At 44.6% G+C, this 24,232-nt stretch overlaps 1 protein-coding gene across 5 annotated transcripts in view; it reads right to left on the reverse strand.

Annotated features, from left to right (window-relative positions):
- scfd2 (sec1 family domain containing 2) overlaps positions 1-24,232 on the reverse strand; it is a 103,743-nt gene that overhangs the window by 74,994 nt on the left and 4,517 nt on the right. For all 5 annotated transcript variants that reach the window (XM_010872211.4, XM_010872209.4, XM_010872210.3 and 2 more), the window contains 2 exons: positions 9,833-9,960; positions 3,971-4,146 (listed from right to left, as the gene is read on the reverse strand). In XM_010872211.4, coding sequence (XP_010870513.1) covers positions 3,971-4,146; positions 9,833-9,960 — 304 coding nt within the window. The remainder of the gene's footprint in view (positions 1-3,970; positions 4,147-9,832; positions 9,961-24,232) is intronic.

Raw genomic sequence — 24,232 nt, forward strand, 5'->3', positions numbered from 1 at the left:
ACAACCACCCCTGACCACATGAACATCACTATAACACCCCTGACCACATCACCATAACCACCCCTGACCACATGAACATCACCATAACCACCCCTGACCACATGAACATCACCATAACCACCCCTGACCACATTAACATCACCACAACCCCCCCTGACCCCATTAACATCACCATAACCACCCCTGACCACATCACCATAACCACCCCTGACCACATCACCATAACCACAACCACATCACTACAATCACCCCTGACCACATGAACATCACCATAACCACTCCTGACCACATTAACATCACCACAACTACCCCTGACCCCATGAACATCACTATAACACCCCTGACCACATCACCATCACCACCCCTGACCACATCACCATAACCACACGACCACAACAACATCACTACAACCTCCCCACAACCACCCCTGACCACATGAACATCCCCACAACCAGCCCTGACCACATCAACATCACCACAACCACCCATGACCCCATGAACATCACTACAACCACCCCTGACTCCATGAACATCACTATAACACCCCTGACCACATCACTACAACCACCCCTGACCACATGAACATCACCACAACCACAACAACATCACCACAACCACCCCTGACCACATTAACATCACCAAAACCGCCCCTGACCACATCACCATAACCACCCCTGACCACAACAACATCACTACAACCACCCCTGACCACATGAACATCACCACAAACACTCCTGACCACATGAACATCACCACAACCACCCCTGACCACATGATCACCACAAAAACCCCTGACCACAACAACATCACTACAACCACTCCTGACCACAACAACAATCACTACAACCACCCCTGACCACATGAAAATCTCTATAACAAACCCTGACCACAACAACATCATTACAACCAACCCAGACTACAACAACATCACTATAACTGGCCCTGACCTGGCCTCTACTGCAGCTGTCTTCAGTTGTTGTTTGTTTGTGGGTCTTTCAGCCTTAAGTTTTGTCTTCAGCCAGTGAAATGCATGCTTCATCAGGTGATTGACTCGGCCATTGCTAAATTTTCCTATGTCTTTACCTTAAAAAACTCCTGGATTGCTTTTGCAGTATTGTCCATCTGTTAAGTGAAGTGTTGTCCAATCAACTTCACTGAATTTGGCTGAATCTGAGTAGACAATAGATCCCTATACACAGAATTAATCCGGCTGCTTCTGTCACATCATCAATAAATACTAGTGACCCAGTGCCATTGGAAGCCATGCATGCCCAGTCCATCCCACTGCCTCCACTGTGTTTTACAGATGATGTGGTATGCTTCGGATCATGAGCCGTTCCAAGCCTTCTCCAAACTTTTTTCTTCCCATCATTCTGGTACAGGTTGATCTTAGTTTCATCGGTCCAAAGAACGCGGTTTCAGAACTGGGCTAGCTTTTTTAGAGGTTTTTGGCAAAGTCTAATCTGACCTTTCTATTCTTGAGGCTTATGAATGGTTTATTCCTTGTGGCGAACCCTCTGTATTTGCTCTTGTGAAGTCTTCTCTTTATAGTGGACTTGGATAATGATATGCCTACCTCCTGGAGAGTGTTCTTCACTTGGCTGGATGTTGTGAAAGGGTTTTTCTTCACCATGGAAAGGATCCTACGATCATCCACCACTGTTGTCTTCTATGGATGTCCAGGCCTATTTGTGTTGCAGAGCTCACCAGTGTGTTATTTTTTTCAGAATGTACCAAACTATTGATTTGGCCACTCCTAATGTTCCTGCTATCTCTCTGATTTTTGCAGACTAAGGATGGCCTCCCTTTCATTGAGAGCTCCTTCTACAGCATGTTGTGGGTTCACAGCAACAGCTTCCAAATGCGAATGCCACATCTGGAATCAACTCCAGACCTTTTACCAGCATAACTGATGAAGAAATAAAGGAATAGCCCATACCTGTCCATGAAACAGCTTTTGAGTCAATTGTCCAATTGCTTTTGGTCCCTTGAAAAAGAGGGGGCTTCATATTAAAGAGCTGTAATTCCTAAACCCTTTCCTCAAATTTTAATATGAATACGCTCAAATTAAAGCTGAGAGACTGCACTTTAAGCCCATATCCATTATTTAACAACAACTTGAATATACTTCGGCAATCAGACTAAATATTTCCACACCTATTTCCAATTATTTCCGCACCTAACTGTATAACTACAAACATCTGACCACTACCTCTGACCTGACACCAATGATTGAATGGAAGGTCAGAATTTACAGTTCTTGGTAAGACTTGACCTCACAGGACCACCATTCACACGGTTATCACAAGTTCCCACAGCTTCACTTACATTACAACCTTAAAGACGGGCTGAGTCTGGCCCTGTGCCCAGATCTGCCCACAGTTCGCTCACACACACAGACAGACAGGGCAAAGACAGCCAACAGCCACGCCGGCCGGAGAAAAGAGCCATTTCATCCAGCCATTCAGGTTCCAGTGTAATTACCCTGCTCTATGTCCACCCTGTAGCCAGGAGCCAAACCTCTTGGGTAAATTAAATCAACAGAGCGGGGAGGGGAGCACACAGAAACTCATTTCACTTAATACCTCAATAAAACGGGGGCTCTCATTCCGGGTCAGTCTGGATTGCAAACATCCACTTAGGAGTCATGCTGCAAGCCTTGATTGTGAGATCTGATTTCCCAAGAATTTGTGTTGAATGGGGTACCAAACATTCACAAGCACTCATACTGAGGCTAAAAACAGAAAGCAAAACACCATTGGGATAAGATGGTTATCACCGGGCGCACCTGGTACAAATTTTCACCTGAGAAACATGTTTTTTTTAGACTCTTCTATAAAAGCCTCTTGACTACTGAAGCTCTGCGAACAGACTGGACTGAGGAGAACCTCTGGAGTTCAGAGTGCGGGACGGGCAAGGGGCAATATGGACTGATGTGGATCAAAGAGGAAGACGGGTACTACTGCTAAATAAGACCGAGCATCTCTGTCCTTTTTTAATAAACAGGGGCCAAGCTGGGAATCAACGTTTACAAGGTTGTTTTCAAACCCCACTTTGGCATGGGAAGTTATCTGGCTCAGGCCTGTTTTGTCTTTCCATGATTTACTTTTAATAAGTTCCTAAGTACTGTGTTCTCCTGCTGCTAGCTTTACAGCTTCAGAAACATAAAGAGACTATGAAAACAGCAGAGAAAGAGAAGGAAAGAGACAAGTAGATTAGATTACTCCAAAACAGGGTGCCTTATGGCTTCGAATGTCTTCTCTGGATGAGAAGGTATCGAAACTCTCACCAGGTCACTGCTATAGGTTACAGGTCGGATTCATACTATGTCTGTCTGTCTGTCTGTACACAGCAGTCCGTCACCGTAAACAGCTTCCTCTCCTCCCGTTTGCCCCAAAAACTCTAAACATGTGGATTGGAAAATAGACTTTTTCCAGAGATTTACAGGATCTGCATGTTTTTCTTCCCCCCAACACAACTGCCAATGTTTATAACCCACAGCAGAGGGAGTCACGGTGTGTTTTTCTTTCTTTGATGGACACATAATCCAAGGCTGAAGTCATCTGACGGACACATAATCCAAAAATTACGTAATCTCGCCAAAACTCACCTGAAAAACCTCAAATGGAACCCCTCCATACTCATCTGAAACATCTCAACAAACTGAACCCCTGAATACTCACCTGAAATACCTCAAATGAAACCCCTCCATAATACCTCAACAGACAGAGACAAAAAGTCTGTCTGTGGTACAGTATGGTGTGTGTGTGCGCGCGTGTGAGATAAAGGATGCAGCAGGAGTCTCTGGAAGGCCTGACTGATCGTGTGTGTGTTAATTGGGTTAGCCCTCTACCAATGATACCTATGGCTGCAGCCCCTTGGAGGTCAGGCTGACATCCAAGCTAGTCAGGAGAGGGTGGCAGGTTGTGTGTCGGTGTCCTGTCCTGTCTGTTCTGTTTCTGTAGCGTACCTGCAGCAGGAGCCTCTCCAGGGCCAGGCAGGTGTCCCATCGGGGCAGGGTGGGGTGGCGCAGGGTTTGGGCGGTGGCCAGGGCCAGCTGAAGAACCTCACAGTGACGCTCCAGTGCCTCCCAGTTACTCCTGAACAGTTGCACATAGGAGCTCAGCTGCTCTGCGGTCACACGGCCTGAGAGGGGACAACCACACCGTTCAGACGTCAGGACATTCAATTCAATGTCCGCCAATTCACTAGCCCATCTCCAGTACCGTGAGGTTCACACAGGCAAGCTTGGAAGGCAGCCTATTAGGGTTCAGTCAGCTTAACTAATGGATGACCTTGATGGTTAACAGGCTAACACCCAGGCTATGAACACACAAGCCTGGAAACACACAGCAAAAGTCATATCCTGCATTGTATGGGAACCGAGTAAATACACAACCTATTCCCAAGCATAACAATGTCTTTAATAATGATCACACACACACTGTTGAGTGATACCACGGACCATAATATTATCTGAGAGAGCGAGTATCCACAGGCAGAGAGGAATGAAGAACAGAGCAGAGGACCTGAGAAACCATCATATATTGGTTGAAGTTTCTCTAAAAGTCTCTTCTGTGCGTGACGGACAGAGTGTGTGTGTGTGTGCCCTAATATAAGTGAATTAAAGCATGTCTCTGATTATTTGCTGAGCTGGCAAAGTGAAGCAGGGTTAGGGCTCACAGATGTTATCCACACAGACACAGGAGGAGGGTGGGGCGGTTGAGGAGGGCCGCCTGGAGGTAGAAGCGGGGGGGGGGGGGTGGGACAGGGTGACCCTGTGGCTGGGGCCAAGAGGACAGGGGTACACATTAACTCCCATAAAGCCTACTTCTCCATGTTGATGTTTAGATCCAGGAACAGATGTGGGAGTATTTCCCGTCAGACTATACGGCCAGTGTTTTGTTTAGGGGGACCAAACGCATCACTAGAAGAGATGGAGACAGGCAGGATGAAAAACAGGGAGGAAAATTCCAGAATAAATTAAAAAAATATATAAAAAGCAAGTAGTCATGTCAAGCACAGATGTAAAATAATCAATACAGCAATATTGTTATTGATGCAAGACAGCCAGGCAGTAACCTGCTTCTCTTTTGTGCTGGGTTCCCATCAAGAACGTTTACACAGGCAGCATTAACAAGACGACAAAAGACTCTTATTCCCAGAAAGCATCCGGTGCGGCGTAAAATGTACAGACCTAAAGACAGTAGAAACTGTTTTCTGGGTAATGTGGTCTTCTCAAACCAACTTGTGTGTTCCCTGTGTGGCACCAACTAGCAAAAATTGACATACCGTTTGTACACTAAAGAGAAGCAGGTTACCTTCCCAACACTAAAGCATAACTGAAAAATTTACAATGGTCCTTAAATATCCAGACTGTGAAAAGACCTATAGTGAGCAACAAGAATGCCTGGCAGTATACCCAAACAATACTCATCCTGATTGGACAACCATAACTCCCCGGAGCAGACAGGAGAGCCAAGGCCAGGGCCAAATATAATCTAGCAGAACTCCTCACAGAGGGACATGCTGGGGTCCAGCTATAATCACACCCAGGGGTTGAAAGCAGGAGAGAGAAGGAGTCTGAGGACCAACAATGATCCAACCCCTGAACAACGCTACGAGGCCAAGGGCCGACCGTTGCTTAACCCTAAAACGGGGGATGACTTGCATTTTTGGTTGTATGGGATGTGGGTGACTCGGAGACTGAGGAGTAATGGGCTGTTTGAACTTGAAACTGAACAGCGGTCTGCCTTGCTCAAAGTCCTGGCCCTTAAAGGAACAGTGCTGCTTGGAACAGAGGAAGAAGCAGGGACTTTTATTTATGAGCTCAGAGTAAGGGAAAGACCCAGGGCTTTTATTTATGGCCACATTACTGGGCTTGTACCCAGATTCTACAGTAAAATACAGCACACACAACATACTCCACTTGGCTACACGTCTGCACGTGTTGGTGAATGTGTGTGAGTATATAAGTGTAAAGCAGCATGAGAGACCGAGAAACAGGGAGAGTGAGAGCGAGAAAGGGTGAAAGAGAGTGAGAGACTGTCACTGCATTAAACATTTGACATGTTCATCACAGTACAGACTGTTCAGCCTAGCTCTTTTGCTCCTGGTAAAAATGTCAGATAAAATGAGCGCAATTTGACTCCTTCGAAATAGTTTGGATCCAAAAGGCTGAGAGGAAAGGAAATCTTTTTTTTTTTTTTAAATGCTTTGGTTTGGATGCAAGTGTGTGTGTGTCTGTTGTATAATCACATATCTGCTACAATACACATGGAGAATTAGGCCATATGTTACAAAGTCATTACAGGTCTTGTCAACGCTTTTCTCATCTAGCGGACGGAACATAAAAAAAAATGCTCATGAAACACACACACACACACAAAAGCTGTCCAAACAACTCCCTGATCAGAGCTCACACCCAAAAGCAACAGTGAACGCCCTCCTACTGACACACACACACACACACACACACACACACACACACACACACACACACACACACACACACACACATTCGGATGGGAGAGTAAGTCTCATTGTCTAGGCAAATGCTCAACATCAGAGAGATGAATGGCTCCCTCTCCTTCGGAGGTGATCTAAACCAATCTGGTCCAGGGAGTTCACGTGAGGTTCTGTGTCCTTACAGTACATGTCATACAAAGAGCATTAACGTAAACCGTGTCTGTTAACCACCTGATGTTAAGTCCGTGGATCAATGAGGAAATTAAAAAGCTACGGTTCAAAGATATTATTCGCAAAGGCGGCATTGAGCTGCCTTACAGCCTTACAGGCAGCTCAAATTAGTTCATAAATTGCATAACAACAACTTAAATTAACTCATTTCCAAAAAAAATTAAATAGAGCAGATGGTAAAAGAGTATCACAAATGATAATGGACAGAAAAAACAAGTTAATATCGATCATTCAATGAAGTTGAAGTGGGTCATGTATATTTATTTACTCTTTAAATTACAATATATGTGGAACCATCATATCTTGGTATAACATAACGATTGGGAAAAACAATTGCTGCTACAAAACTGCTATTTTTGAATTAGTGTAAATTAGTGTGGGAAAGGTAGAGAAAGATTTGTTGGGCATCAGTAATGATCGCCAAAAAGACAATATTTATGGGAAATGATCAAACATTCTGGACTTTTATTTATATAGAGAAAGGCACAATCCACTAACCCATATACTGTAATAGATGATTGACAAAAAGAAATGCCTTATAATATGATCAGAAAACTCCCTTATGGTTCTGGTGTTGCATGAGCTACCATCACATGGTTGTGGAGTTAGATGTACAGTCTGGTGCCCCTCAAGGCAACGGTCTTGGCTCATTACGTTTTGGCCTGCCATCTGACTTAGAAGAAGCTACAATGGTGATGTGACACTTATTTTACCCATCAAAGACAGTGAGCTACATTCCGAATGGGTGAATAGAATGGGTTAATACATTTGAACCTAAAAACATTGTATTTGTTCAAAATATTTTCTAAAAACTAAACTTTGATTATGAATAAAAGGGCGAGGACATTGAGGAGGCTGAAGAAGCTCAACTACTAGGACTAAAACTGAAAAGCCCAAACAGGCAGCAGTCTACATAACCAAATCTCCCAAACATAACCCATAAGATATGCCACCAGGGGTCACAAGTCCAAAACAAACTCACCGAAATGCACATGATTATTTACATCTCCATGATCATGTTGAACACTTTTAAAAAGACAGATAAACAACACTGAATTATGCCAAATATGTTTAAGTCGATTTTTCTATGTTTTTCAAGGACTGTTCTGCTCATCATCAACGCATCCTTGATTTGTTAGTTCTGTGGAACAAAGCATGACTAGAGCTGCTCCGGTAAGAGCCAATGGGCCTCCAAACAGCATGTCAAAGCGGGAGTACATGCTATGACCAGTAACATCTGCATGACCATCAGGGTGCGTGGACGGACACAACCGTGCAGGTATTGTAACATCTAACTTCCCGTCCTGCCGCCCCGCCCCATGTAGTGTGACAGGCATTAAAGCAGGGCTATAATGTGGCGCCCCCCCGTGCTAGTGGGCTTGATGGGAACAGTGTGGGGGAGGGCCGGGGCACTGTAAGGGGTGGGGGGGGGGTCTGGCCCTCTGCCAGGGGGTTATAAAGGTCCACTGTGCTAAGGCAGCAGCCTCTAGCCTAGACCCAGGCTAAGTCAACAGGCTATCCGTCAGGGGGGGAGCAGCTTACTGCAGAACCAACACTCTCTCGCCCCCCGATTCTGGACCCACAAAGCTCCCTTCCCTCTTGGAATGCCTGCGGGAATTTAGCAGTAGGTATTTTGTGTCTAAACTTTTATGTCTTCTTTTTTTACATACGTAAATAGGGAAAGTATTTTTCTTTGCCATCTTTTTTTTTTGTTGTGTGTTGGAGCCCAGGAAGACTTGCTGTTGCCACGGCGTATGGTAATTGAGATCCCGGCAAAATGTCTCTTACCCATCTCTCGCTGTCTTCATGCCATGTCTGATGAGGTGTGTTGGTCACAACAAACCCCGAAGGGAGCGAGCCACCCAGGACGTGAAGGGACGATTGACGCCGCTGCTCTCAGATGTGATGAAAATCCCCACGGTGGCAGCAAGTGTGTGTGTGTGTGTGTGTGTGTATTATTTCGACCTGATCGTTAAGCGAGCCCTTGAGATTAGAAGAGCAGTACAACCACAGTGCTTATCACAGCACACCTCCCCTTCAATAACACTGCTCCCAGACCTGCCAAACATTAACATACATATCAGCCCAGAGAACGTGTGTGTGTGAGTGTTTGTGTGTGTGTGTGTGTGTCTACATATAACAGATGTGCATTATTTCTGTAACATATATAAACTACTTCATAGTATGCTGTTTGCAATTTGCATTCCACTGACTTGAGCAATAATCCCATGTAGTTTAGAGAGCTGTATCTGTTACTTTCATTGTTTGCTAGTATCTGCTTTCACATTAGCATTATGGTCATTTGGTATCCAGGGAAACTTACAATCAGTGCAATCAACCAATGCATCTTACATAAAATTCACACATGCACGCCTATATATTAAATTCTAGCATCAGTATATTTGTGTGTATGATGTGTGTGTGTCTTAGCGTGCCTAGTCGTATTTTCACCCTCTGCTTCAGCCCCCTTCGCTTCATTAACAAACAACAACAGTCCTTCAGCTGTGTGTGTGTGTGTGTGTGTGAGTTTGTGTGAGTGTGTGAGCATGTGGTTCACATTTCCTCTTTCGCCACATGGGCAAACATACACAGACGCAGTTGCAGAAGGGCACTTTAGATGGCGCTGTGGGCCTTTGTCAAAACATCACCACGCACACATTGCCCTCCCTAAACGTCTCTCTCAAACATCCTAGGGTAATTCTCTGAGTCTCTGCTATATACTATGATAATGTTTCTAATGGGCTTCATTGTATAGAATGAGGGTCAAAAAACATTGGAATAAAGATATCAATTTTCAACTCTGTCCATTTGTTCATGACAACCCTCTAATCAAGGACTTATTTGGACTTGGGACACCAGGTGGTGCAATTAATCATGAGGTAGAACAGAAAAACAGCAGGCTTCAGCTCTTGTAGGTTACTACATGTTACTCTTACATATAAAAACAGGAGACATTTAAACTAAAGTATTATAATCATGGAAATGTGTGCCCCTAAATCAGAGAGCAAATTCTGTGGTAGTCACTGGGATTGGGGGGACAGAGTCCAGAGGGACTGTGTAATTGCGGTGTCAACAGTGAGCGTGGTCAGTGTACAGCATGTCCATGGGGGATGGTGTTCCCGCCCTTCCTTACCCAGACTCATCTTGATTGGCAGGTTCTCCTTGCTGGCAGCCTCCACTAGCTGTCTACGGACCTCCATCACAGCCTCCTTCTGCTTACTGACCAGCATGGTCTCCCATAACAACCTGGCCGTGGGGGACCTGAGGGGTGGAGAGCAGGCACACGTCAGGGAGGTCAGCCAGCAGATACTAGGGAAACCCTCTGTACAGGTCGATTCCCACCCAACCTGGACTCAAATGCTAACCAAATACCTCGATTACATTCAGTCGTTTGTATATTGGAATGTACATGATTTCAAAATTCCTTTAAGAAAAACTTTTAGAATGTATGTGAAGCGACTTCAAATATAGTTGAGAGACTGTTGTCATGTAGATGTGAAATATTACAATGTGCAGTCACTTTATATAATGACAGAACATTCAATTTTTAACAAAATTGGCATTTGACACTGTGCAATGATAGGAAATGTGTTCACAACAACTATTAACAAAACCCCTGTGTCGTGTGGGTCAACCTTATGAAATATCAATGGGTCTCAGCAAAAAGCTTTGGAGTGTCTCTTAGTATTTTCTAGCGTAACATAGTTTAACAACATTTTGGATGTCACAGGTGCCAAGATGTTTGACAAGCAGGGCTTGGTATCCAGGAAGGACTCAGACAAGCAGGGATCAATTGAGTGACTGAATCAAAAACTAAAATCCAGAAAATCACATTGAATCACAAGTAATTCATTTGCATTTTATTGCATGACATAAGTATTTGATACATCAGAAAAGCAGAACTTAATATTTGGTACAGAAACCTTTGTTTGCAATTACAGAGATCATATGTTTCCTGTAGTTCGTGACCAGGTTTGCACACACTGCAGAAGTGATTTTGGCCCACTCTTCCATACAGACCTTCTCCACATCCTTCAGGTTTCGGGGCAGTTGCTGTGCAATGCGGACTTTCAGCTCCCTCCAAAGATTTTCTATTGGGTTCAGGTCTGGAGACTGGCTAGGCCAATCCAGGACCTTGAGATGCTTCTTACTCTTTATTTGCCCTGGCTGTGTGTTTCAGGTCGTTCACATGCTGGAAGATCCAGCCACGACCCATCTTCAATGCTCTTACTGAGGGAAGGAGGTTGTTGGCCAAGATCTCGCGATACATGGTCCCATCCATCCTCCCCTCGATACGGTGCAGTCGTCCTGTCCCCTTTGCAGAAAATCATCCTCAAAGAATGATGTTTCCACCCCCACGAGGTGATATCTTGCATGGAGCCCCAGACAGAGGGAGATTGACCGTCATCTTGAACTTCTTCCATTTTCTAATAATTGCACCAACAATTGTTGCCTTCTCACCAAGCTGCTTGCCTATTGTCCTGTAGCCCATCCCAGTCTTGTGCAGGTCTACAATCCCTGATGTCCTTACACAGCTCTCTGGTCTTGGTCAATGTGGAGTGGTTGGAATCTGTTTGATTGAGTGTGTGGACAGGTGTCTTTTATACAGGTAACGAGTTCAAACAGGTGCAGTTAATACAGGTAATGAGTGGAGAACAGAAAAACTAACAGGTCTGTGAGAGCCGGAATTCTTACTGGTTGGTAGGTGATCAAATGCGTATGTCGTGCAATAAAATGCTAATTAATTATTTAAAAATCATACAATGTGATTTTCTGGATTTTTTATGATTTTAGATTCCGTCTCTCACAGTTGAAGTGTAACTATGATAAAAATTACAGACCTCTACATGCTTTGTAAGTAGGAAAACCTGCAAAATTGTCAGTGTATCAAATACTTGTTCTCCCCACTGTAAATCGGTAGTGACTTCACCTGTACAGTAACATGATTGGAAACATCTCAACAACACATACCACTCAAAACCCTAATGGGGGTATTTGGTTAAGCAGCTTGCTACATCAGATACTAGCTGGGTGGGGTTCTCAATAGTCTGACTTGGTTTCCCACCCAAGTCTCTGCATCCAAATCTCCATTAATTTTAGAGTAGTAACATTTCACCAGCACACTCCCTTAGCAGTTTACCAAACATGGTGGGTGATTGCTTCTTTAAAGTGAATTTGAGTAATTCACTGATATCTATTCATAAAGAAACATTTGCCTTTTGCTCCAATTGAGGTTTGAGATATTTGAGGTTATTTTATGAAATGTTATCACATTTTTGAAAAGGGCTTCTAAGTGCTCCAGAAAATAACTTGGATAAAACTTCCAAAATTTGGTGGAAAGTTCTTTAAAATAATTAAAGAAAACATTTAGATACCCAAATAGTACATTTTATTTTAGACTGCGTGATTTAAAACTCAAAATATGTTTTATTTTATAGCTACTCATATATGGATGTACCGAGGAACGAACCGAGGTCTGATTCACATGTTCACATGCACAGTATGTGTTCTTGTTAATATATGAACCAATCAGGAAAAGAGCTTGCACGCACCTTTGCCTGTATGCACCTCGCCCGCAAGCACACGCAAACACAAGCACATACACACGCAAGCACACACAAATCACCATCAACGTGACTGATCGCACGGCCTGTAGGATAGGTGTGTAGGGTACTCCGGGGGCATCTCCCCCCCCCCGTGGGACCTCTCAGGAAAAAACACAAATTAGCGAAAGGAACATCAGGATTTGTCCCAATCCCAATCATCCTTAAATGCTCCCTGGAGCAGCCCTTTCCGTACATCTCCAGAACCTCCCAAAAGCACGAACTAGACTAACGGACCATCTCCCGCGTAACTCTTCCCTCTCCCACCAGCCCACTGGTCCCACATTGTAGAATCTAATGGGTTTAACTTAAGACTCATGCTTAATCATTGAGAAACATCTTGATTATCATCAGAAATCAGCAGTAAAACGAAACTTTAAGCGTGGGTTTCCCTGAGAGAACCAGAGAGTGTTATGAAACACATCCCATTCCCCTTCGTGAGGCTGGCTGTCCTTTGAAAGGACCTCTGCATCTGAACCTGAGCCAACTGAGCCCCCCCCCCCCCCCCCCCATCGTTTCTTATCTAGTCCCTCTTTAAAAGAGGTGTCAATGCTTTGATGGTTCTATAAAAAGGCCATGAAATGCCACAGAGGGTGCTCTGACCCGTCCGTCCCCAGCGCGACTGTGACCTTCAGAATGTGTGCCAACTTCTAATGAGCCTGTCACCGGAGGGGGTGACATCAGGGGAGGGTCTCTGGACTAAAGATGGCCAGGGAACATTAGAAATATTAGATCACTTGTTTTTACTCGGCTAGGATAAAGGAGAGGAGAGAAACTGAAAAAAAGGGTAACAGGGGAGGGTGAGCGGGGGGTTTGCTGACATGTATCCCAAATGTTCAACTCCACTATTTTTCTTCGGTCTGTTTTTTTTCTCTATTTTCTCTCTCTCTCTCTTTTGTAACTGCTGCCATGTGTTTAATATCACATGTAATCTGTTCCAGACCTGGGGCCTGGCTGGGGCTGGACGGGGAGAGGGGGAGGGGCTCAGGTTGGGACGCCCGCCATCCTCGCACAGAAACCGAGACAAGAAAACAAGAGAAGCAAACTTGGACAATGAACCTGAAAGACTCGCTGCTCCCAAAAAACAAGAGAACATCTATAATGGAATATTCAAAGTCTCACCGTCAGCCAGGCAAACATTGGCGATATTTTGCAGTCACCAGCATGAGGAACGTGGGTGGGAGAATTTGAAAAAAAAAAAACTTGGAAAATCTTGGCTCGCTGTCTGAAAAGCATGACAGCGAAATCGATGTCATTTATTGAGAGTCCAGCGCTGAGTCTCCCCAGGAAGACACACATCATGGGCTTAGCCGTGTGCTGAAGGAGAGGAGCTGCTGTGATTAAGCGTGTCGTAAATGGACACATACTTAGAGTGGTTCAGATACCATGCCTGAAACCTGGTCCATATGTGTGACTACGCATCCTAATATGCTTTGTGTATGCGTGCGTGTGTGAGAGAGATGGAGAAAGAGTGAGAGGGCACAAGCCTGTATATCCTTGTGGGTTCCAGGAAGACAAGAGGTCTTATAAAGGGGTAGAAAGGAGGGTTGAGGAGGTATGTCGAGGAGGTATGGTAATAATTTGGCCCCTGCCCCCACCCTCTCCCCCCCCTCCTCTCCCGAGGCCGTTTGGTCAGACGGGGGCGGGGGTAAGGGGTGAGGTTTTTACTGGCAGGGTGTAAGACAAGGCCTCATAACCAGCCAGGGTCTAGTTGACTAACCACTCTACTATGGAGAGGTTCTGGGGCCATGGAGTGTGTGGGCCTGACCTCCTGTGTGTGTGTGTGTGTGTGTGTATATAAGCCAGCTTGGCTCTCTGCTAAAAGAGGCTAAATAAAACCTTCAGGGGGCACTCTTGTCCCTCCTGCAGACTGAGTACCCCTGAGGACAACTGGGTCAATCCATCTGACTGGTTCTAAAAAGCACGAGTGTGTTTTTCTGGTGTGTGTCGGTGTGTGTTTGCAAGCTAAATTTGACCAGATGTGGAAGTGTTACGCCATTAAGAGGTAGTTGGACATCAATTGCTTAAGCATGACTTGCCGTCCACAGACACCCACCTCTCAGACACCCCTCTATTCAAGTGTGTGTGTGGAGGGGAGGGGGGAGGGGGGAGGGTTACGGGAAGCGCGTGAGGCAGCAGTAAAGAATGGATGAAACCCTGACCAAGCCACGTAGGGACCTTTGAGTTATGCATGTAGACAGACAGACCTCCTTAATATAAATCAGGTACATGTAGGAGTCTGCTTTTCAATTGGTTTATATTTACGACATGACTCATCTGTAAATGTTTGGAGCATAACATCCTGCTGTAATCATGTTTCTGAAAAATGGAATGAACCCCCAAGACCAGGTTCTGGTTCCCCACCCAGCGTGCGCACGCGCACACGCACCAAAAGAAAAATACTGAAAATAAGTCTGCTTGTAAAATGACCAGGAATTAAGCCTGAAACATCCATTTATGAAACTTGTTTCCACGCATGTATTCCCACCATTCAATGAAGAGGTATTATGCGATTATGCGTCAATGTAATCAAGTAATTAAATTATTATTTTAGCACACATGCGGCTATGCCAGGAGGAGACAACTACATTTAGCAGTGGGCAGGTTGTGGTGGGAGACGATGGCCTGGGGGATGGAATGTACAGTAATTATAACAGGGATAACAGCCAGCTCCTGAACCTACTGGTCTCCCCCTGGCATAGCCAGTAGCAGGACAGGAATCCCTTTCTCAAGGCCTGTAGGCCTATAGTGAGTGGTGGATAAATTGTCCACTTGACCTCAAGCAACATGTCTGCAACCAACTGCCAGACAAATACATAAAGACTGAAAGTACAGAATACAATCAGGACCAGGCTCAAAGACAAGCAGGCAATATCAGGGCGGGAGTGGTCGCAGAGCAGAGGACAACATGGTCGAAATAGATAATAAAGAAGATGAAATGTTAATTACAGGAATCAAGTTAGAGTGAGCCTGCTTATCTACCCCCCCCCCCCCCCCACTCCCGCCTTCTCCCCAGGGAGAACAGAGCAGGAGACTTCTGGAGAGAAATGATAAGAGTCGTTTGAATTATATTTTCACAACAAATCGATGCTGAGATTATTCTATCACGGCACAGCTGCATAACCAGCCGCCCCACCAGCCGTCCCACACAAGGGTTTTTAATCGCGCAACATGTTTTTTTTAGGGGCCTCTATAAACTCTACAGACAAAGAGGTTTCCAAATGTTTCGGAGATACTCGGCGATCTTATCGTCTCAGAAATTACTGACATGGAGAGACTGCGAAATGAAAGGACCTCCTGAGCAGCGAATGAACAGTCTGTTGGGGGTCAAGGAGCCTACCAGGAGGATTGAGACTGGAGGCCTCACAATGTCCTAATCTCCTTCACAGTGGCAGCAGGGGAGAGGGAGTGGAGGGGAATGGACACGGGTAATGGATGGAGCTCTCTGCTGCGTCGTGATGGAAGCGGCCCGGGACACCGTGTTTCTCCTCCAGAGTCTTATCAGATGCAGGACGTGATAGGGCTGATATCCGAGGGGGGAGTTTCCTCTTCCTGTGAGATATAGGGGTTGATAGAGGGCCAGGGCTCCAGCTCCTCCTGCTCTGCTCCGTGTTCTATCCCAGACGCCACGGTCCCACGCTACACTGGCCCCCAGGTACAGGACATGTTCTATCCCAGACGGCCACGGTCCCCTGCTACACTGGCCCCCAGGTACAGGACATGTTCTATCCCAGACGGCCACGGCCCCACACTACACTGGCCCCCAGGTACAGGACATGTTCTATCCCAGACGGCCACGGCCCCACGCTACACTGACCCCCAGGGTCAGGACAGGGCTCCTCTACAGTCTACATCCACTGCAATCTCTCTATACATGTCTTCAATTCCTCGGATAGGAAAATAGGGCAAACTTTGTCTGGTTCCTTTAACACACACACCCACATGCACACTTTTAAAGAGGCAAAAAAAACACATGCGCGTGCATGCACACAGCATGAGAACACCATTAATGGTGGACTCCAACACAGGACTCCCCTGACACTCTTCCCTGTAGTTGGAAGTCGTGTTATGTTGCACTGCAATGACTTAATCCATCATTGTTAGCCAGCCCCAAACTAGTTGAGCCCCCCTGCAGCTGACTCAGATCTGGGAGTTGCAGGGCATCAGATGGACAGGGTCAAAGGTCAAAACCCCATCGCCAGGCCAGTTTTGATACAACAGGATGACTCCCCTACCAGGCACTCTCCTGGTAAAAATTCAGTGGTCAATTCAGTGGAGTCAAACAATGTTTTGAGCCCTCTATGCTCAAATAAGCCACAGTGTTCTCAAAATGTCTTTCCTAAGATGCACGGCATCATCATAACTCAAGCAAGAATACAACACACCTTAAAAGAGGCCTTGCTCTGAGTGGTGGAGGGAGTCATATGGAACTGAACACGATCATTTTGACGGGAGTCATATGGAACTGAACACGATCATTTTGACGGGAGTCATATGGAACTGAACACGATCATTTTGACAGGCTCATATGTAAAGTACAGTAAAGCTGTCACTGGAGAACCAGGGATGGGCGTGGTCAAAGTAAACAGGATGGGGTTATCTACAAAGGCCAAACCATGTCTCTTTGTTCCTCCCTGTCCCCCACCATCTCTCCCCTCGGTCCCCCCACCATCTCTCCCCTCGGTCCCTGCACCATCTCTCCCCTCGGTCCCTCCATCATCTCTCCTCTCTATAATATGTCCTCTCTGCTCCTCTATAATGCGTCCTCTCTGCTCCTCTATAATGCGTCCTCTCGGCTGCTCTATAATGCGTCCTCTCTGCCCCTCTATCATCTATCATCTCTATCCCTGCTTTTACTTTCCTACAATGTCTTTCCCATGCATCTGCGGCAAGAATAACTGTGTTTTCCCAGCTCGTACAGAAATAGGTATGTTTTCCTTCTTTCCTGGTGGTTGCCAGATCCTGGTGTGGAGATTTCAAGAGGGGGCAGACTCCATGTGTTTTCTCACAGTGGGGTGCGGCTGGATCTTTTTCCTGAGGCTTGTCTCAAGGCTCGGCATCCCCTGGACGGAACCCAGAACACCTTGGCCACCCGCACAGACGTCTGCCTCAACACGCCTGTCTGCCCACCACAAGATGTGGGTCCATGGTACCCCATAGGAAGGACCTTTTCAGTCTGAGATGGGAAATAACGCTCCCTGGCCAAGATGTTTTATATGTCTCATACCAGATCACTGACCTGAATACCCACCTAACACAGCACATTACACAGTATGGCCTGGAGGGTAGCTGACCACACACACGCACACATGAACGCACACGCGCGCACACACACAAACTAACCCTTATCCTAAACCCAAAATACTCAAAGCTAAATTCAACTATCTAAAAATGAGGACATGTACAAACTGGTTTCCTAACTACGGAGTTTTTAAAACCTTGCTTTAGTTTCCTTGTGAGGGCTTTGGAGGAATTCTAGTGCACACCCGGTTAGCACTGCAAGAATACACTCACGCCATCACCACATTCATACTGTGGACCTATACAGTTTACACACGCACGCACTCACACACAAAAAGACATGTCCACTTAAGAGGTACATGTGTAGGCACACACCAGACTTGCAGACTGTGGAGAAAATGTTGGGTCTCTCTCGCTGGTATGAGCTGGAATAACAGTGCTAAAGCCCAGACTTGTGTAGAAGGCAGACTCCCACTGGGTCATGAAACATCATACTAATTGCACACCAGAGTGTGGGGTCCATTTGGGAAGCTAAAATCAACGACCACCCATTGGAGCTTTAAACATAGTGATCCAGAAAAATATCCTAAAATTACAGAAGGCAAATATCCTACAATAAAATACCAAATTAGGCCCCACCTATTATTTAAAGCTTTGAAAACAGGGCACATAAGAAAGCCAATCAAAACACTCTGGGAGGGGCTAGAAATACATCAACAAATCATTACAACAGCGACTATGGGAGAGCGTTACGGACGTTTTTCCAGTCGACATCACTCGGTCAGGCAAGGATGAACGTGTACCTTGGATGCAAACGAGTGTCTGTAGATAATGACCAGGATGATATTCAATATTTCAATATTCTAATGAATCCATGTAACTAGTACACTGTTTACCGGGGGGTAGAGCCACGTCCCGACGTAGCCGCAAATCTGGGGTTGGTGCTAGCGAAGTCTAAAACTGGCAAGTATAGAGAGTACAGAGATATTGTTATCCACGTTGGCACCAACGACGTTAGGATGAAACAGTCAGAGTTTACGAAGCAGAACATAGCATCAGCGTGTAAACTAGCTAGAAAGATGTGTCAAGAAAGATGCATCGAGAAATTGTCTCTGGCCCCCTCCCAGCTAGGGGTAGTCAGGAGCTCTACAGCAGACAGCTGAAAACGGAGTTCTGCTCGTTGCAGGAGGTAGAGTTTGTACATAACTGACTCTCTTTTTGGGACTAACCCAGAAATAGGGCCAGGCCTGATCTGGTGAAGAGCAATGAACTCAATCCTAGCTGAAGTGGTGCTTTTTTTTTTATTTTGAAGTTTTACTCATGAAAGTTAACCAGGCTGATAAATCGTTTTACATAGCTTATATTTACAGGCCCCCCGGGTCATACACAATGTTCCTCAATGAGTTTCCAGAATTCTTGTCAAACCTTGTAGTCATGGCAGATTTTTGGCAATTTCAATATTCAAATGGAAAGGTCCAATGACCCTTTTCAAAAAGCCATAATTGACTCAATTGGTTTTATCCAACAGGTCCATCACACTGCCAAGAGCATACCTTAGATTTAGTCATGTCACAAGAAATAGATATTGTAGATATAATAATTTATTACATTTACCATTAAAACAGGAAATCCACTTGCTTCGCAAACAATGAGTTTCAAAAGCCGTACTATAATTTCTGACTACAAATAGATTTCTTGATATTCTTACAAGTTCGCTCATCAACGACAGAGTAAATAAATCTGCAAACGATAAAATCGAGGATCTAAACTCAACACTGCGAAATACTTTAGATACGGTTGCACCACTAAAAACAAAAGAAATACGCAACAAGAAACTTGCTCCCTGGTATACAGAAAATACTAGAGCACTCAAGCAAGCCTTCAGAAAATTGGAGTGAAAGTGGCCCGGATAGACAGTACACTACAATACCGAAAAGCACTCATCTGCTCGATCAGCTTATTTCTCCAACCTGATTGAGGTGAACAAAAACAATCCAAAATTTCTCTTTGATACAGTTTCAAAGTTAACAAAAAAGCAATGCTCAACAAGTGAAATGGGGCTTCATTTTAGCTGTAATGAATACATGAACTACTTTGATGAAAAGATTATTAGAAAACAAATAACTGACTCCTCCTTAAATAGTTAGAGTCCCCAAAATCTCAGTGGTCCTGAGAATGTCCTGAACCTCCCTGACCAGGTGTCAGTGGAGAAACTTGAATTTTTTGATACCGTATTTCTCGACACATTCACTAAAATTGTAATGAGTTCTAAACCCACAAATTCTCAGCTAGACCCGATTCCAAGAAAATTACTTAAGGAGCTATTTCCTGTGCTAGGCCTGCCAATGTTGAACATAATAAATTGCTCCCTTTCCTCCGGATGTGTACCAAATAAGCCTCTGGATGCTGACATATTAAAAAATTATAGGCCAATATCGAACCTCCACTTTCCTCTCAAAAATCCTAGAAAAATGTGTTTCCCAACAACTGAATGACTTCCCAACAACTGAATGACTTCCTGAACATTTATGAAATGCTCCAGTCCGGTTTCAGACCCCGTCATAGTACTGAGACTGCACTCGTGAAGGTAACAAATGACCTTCTAATGGCCTCAGACGAAGGTTCCACATCCGTTCTGTCGCTTCTTGATCTTAGTGCTGCTTTTGACACTACTGATCACTCCCTTCACTTAGAGACTGGAAATCCATATTGGGCTATGTTCTAGCCTGGTTTAAATCTTATTTATCTGAAAGATATGAGTTTATATGTGTGGATGGCATATCCTCTGACAAATCAAAGGTATGTTTTGGAGTTCCTCAAGGCTCGGTTCTGGGCCCATTATTGTTCTCACTATATACAGTGGGGAGAACAAGTATTTGATAACCTGCAAAATCAGCAGTGTTTCCCACTTACAAAGCATGTAGAAGTCTGTAATTTTTATCATAGGTACTCTTCAACTGTGAGTTACGGAATCAAAAACTAAAATACATAAAATCACATTGTATGATTTTTAAGTAATGAATTTGCATTTTATTGCATGACATAAGTATTTGATACATCAGAAAAGCAGAACTTAATATTTGGTACAGAAAACTTTGTTTGCAATTACAGAGATCATACATTTCCTGTAGTTCCTGACCAGGTTTGCACACACTGCAGCAGGGATTTTGAACCATTCCTCCATACAGACCTTCAGGTTTCGGGTCTGTCGATGGGCAATACGGACTTTCAGCTCCCTCCAAAGATTTTCTATTGGGTTCAGCTCTGGAGACTGGCTAGGCCACTCCAGGACCTTGAGATGCTTCTTACGGAGCCACACCTTAGTTGCCATGGCTCTGTGTTTTGGATCGTTGTCATGCTGGAAGATCCAGCCATGACCCATCTTCAATGCTCTTACTGAGGAACGGAGGTTGTTGGCCAAGATCTCACGATACATGGCCCCATCCATCCTCCCCTCAATACGGTGCAGTCGTCCTGTCCCCTTTGCAGAAAAGCATCCCCAAAGAATTATGTTTCCACCTCCATGCTTCACGGTTGGGATGGTGTTCTTGGGGTTGTACTCATCCTTCTTCTTCCTCCAAACACGGCAAGTGGAGTTTAGACCAAAAAGCTCTATTTTGGTTTAATCAGACCACATGACCTTCTCCCATTCCTCCTCTGGATCATTCAGATGGTCATTGGCAAACTTCAGACTGGCCTGGACATGCGCTGGCTTGAGCAGGGGGACCTTGCGTGCACTGCAGGATTTTAATCCATGACGGCGTAGTGTGTTACTAATGATTTTCTTTGAGACTGAGGTCCCAGATCTTGCATGGAGCCCCAGATGGAGATTGAGCGTCATCTTGAACTTCTTCCATTTTCTAATAATTGTGCCAAGAGTTGTTGCCTTCTCACCAAGCTGCTTGCCTATTGTCCTGTAGCCAATCCCAGCCTTGTGCAGGTCTACAATTTTATCCCTGAACTCATTACACAGCTCTCTGGTCTGGGCCATTGTGGAGAGGTTGGAGTCTGTTTGATTGAGTGTGTGGACAGGTGTCTTTTATACAGGTAACGAGTTTAAACAGGTGCAGTTAATACAGGTAATGAGTGGAGAACAGAAAAACTTACAGGTCTGTGAACTAACTGGTTGGTAGGTGATCAAATACGTATGTCGTGCAATAAAATGCTAATTCATTATTTAAAAAATCATACAAGGTGATTTTCTGGATTTATGTTTTAGATTCCATCTCTCACAGTAGAATTGTACCTATGATAAAAACTACAGACCTCTAAATGCTTTGTAAGTAGGAAAACCTGTAAAATCAGCAATGTATCAAATACTTGTTCTCACCACTTTATGTTGCCTCTGGGTGATGTAATCCGGAATCACAATGTCAATTTTCACTGTTTGGCTGATGACACAGTTATATATTTCAATGAAGTAGGAGAAGCCCCAAAATGTTCTACTTTGGATGCATGCGTTTCAGATATTAGGAAATGGATGACAGAGAACTTCTTGCTTTTAAACTCAAGAAAAGCAGAAAGGCTTGTTTTAGGACCTAAGAAACAAAGAGCTTTGTTGGCAGATCTCACTGTGAACCTTGATGGCTGCATGGTCATATCCCAAAAAACTGTAAGAAACCTTGGCGTTACCCTTGACCCTGACCTCTCCTTTGATGAACATATAAAATGCCTCAGGAGTTGCTTATTTTCATCTTCAAAACATTGCAAAAATCTGATGCAGAAAAACAAATCCATGCTTTTGTTACTTCTAGATTAGATTACTGCAATGCTCTTCTTTCAGGTTACCCTGACAAATCAATGAATAAACTTCAATTAGTGTTGCACACGGCTACTAGAATCCTAACAAGAACATACATTTCTTTTTACACATTACTCCAGTGCTAGCCTCTGTACACTGGTTGCCTGTTAGGGTTAGGGCTGATTTTAAGGTCTTATTGTTAACCTATAAATCAATTCATGGACTTGCTCCTACTTACCTCCCTGAAATTATCCAGCCATAAATACCTACACATAACCTTAGATCGCAAGATGCAGGCCTTTTAATTGTACCTAGATTTTCTAAACAAACAGCCGGCAGGGCCTTTTCTCATAGAGCTCCACTACTGTGGAATGATTTGCCAATTAAGGTCAGAAATGCAAACTCAGCGCAAACTTTCAAGTGTCTACTAAATACTCATCTCTACAGCATGGTCTATGATTAAGTGCGGTCTGGCCCAGGGGCGTGAAGGTGACCAGAAAGGCTTGATACTGTCCACACTTGCTGTCTTGCCAAATGGGCTCTCATCACCACTGGGATGCCCTCCCTCCAATGCCATTAGGGGGCGGAGTCACTGGCTTGTTGTTGTCTCTCTGTTGCGCACTTGTGCAATTGGGTTGTACTCTACTGGCAACACTCGGCCCTCATTCAGGGTGGTTGCGGTTGGTGGGTGTCCCTTTTGTTGATGCTTGTCAATGTGGGTGGATTAATTTCCTGCCTGTTTGGCCTTGTCCGGGGCCTCCCCCAGATAGGGCCACAGTGTCACCGGACCCCCCTGTCTCAGCCCCAAGGTCTTACTTTGCTATATTATTGTGCCGGGGGAGTAGGGTCAGTTCTCCTTCTCCACTATATATACTTGTAGATATAAGGAATGCATTTTCAACATTTTCCCTGTCTCCGGACATTTTAAACGTAGGAGGACATGAGGTCCTGGCCCACACCGGAGGAGTACCTGGCTTGAAAGACCTGTTGCTGTCCCTGTCCAAAGTCCTCCTAGTTGTGTTGCAGATCAAGACGATACCTGACGATTTCAGCTGCCAGTGTGCTGACACCTCCCCCTCCCCTGTGTTGTCCCTGTCCTTGTCCATTTGGTCATGCTTCCGACCTGGACTAAGTTTAAGTAGACTCTGGACTCACATGCATTTATTAATTATTACAATTTGTACTCTTAACATGTTCACCCAGCACAGCCAGAAGAGGACTGGTCACCCCTCTGAGCATTGGTCCTCTCTAGGTTTCTTCCTAAATTTCAGCCTTCTTAGGGAGTTTTTCCTAGCCACTGAAATTCAACACTACTGTTGTTTGCTCATTGGGGTTTAAGGCCAGGTGTTTTGTAAAAGCATTTTGTGACAGCTGCTGATGTAAAAAGGGCTTTATAAATAAATTTGAATGAAATCTGATAGGCCCTTGTTGTTCTATTGAAATAAAGCAAGCCAATTATACTGAGCCTTTTTGCCTCAAAGCAACATAGAACTTACTGCTAATCTTGAATCTAAACACCTCCATCAATGACAACAGACATGAATGGACCACAATCCAAACACCATCATCATTAATGACAACATACTTGAACGGACCACATCCAAACACCATCATCATCAATGACAACAGACTTGAACAGACCACATCCAAACACCATCATCATCAATGACAACAGACTTGAATGGACCACATCCAAACACCATCATCATTAATGACAACAGACTGAGAATTTATGAGTATTGCTGAAGTGATAACACGACACCTTGCTGGTAATCTAAATGAAACAGAGAATGAACATCTTCTACATTCATCAGCTATTTTTTTTTCTGACCAGCTGTCCCAGTGCTTCAGTGGGTTCTGCTGCATAGCTTATGGTGAATCACAGCGACATATCCATTATAATGCCATGTGTAAAAAAAATAAAAAAATAATAATAATAATAACAATG

Source organism: Esox lucius, chromosome 8 (genome assembly GCF_011004845.1).
Source record: "Esox lucius isolate fEsoLuc1 chromosome 8, fEsoLuc1.pri, whole genome shotgun sequence".
In the NCBI taxonomy this organism is placed as follows: domain Eukaryota; kingdom Metazoa; phylum Chordata; class Actinopteri; order Esociformes; family Esocidae; genus Esox; species Esox lucius.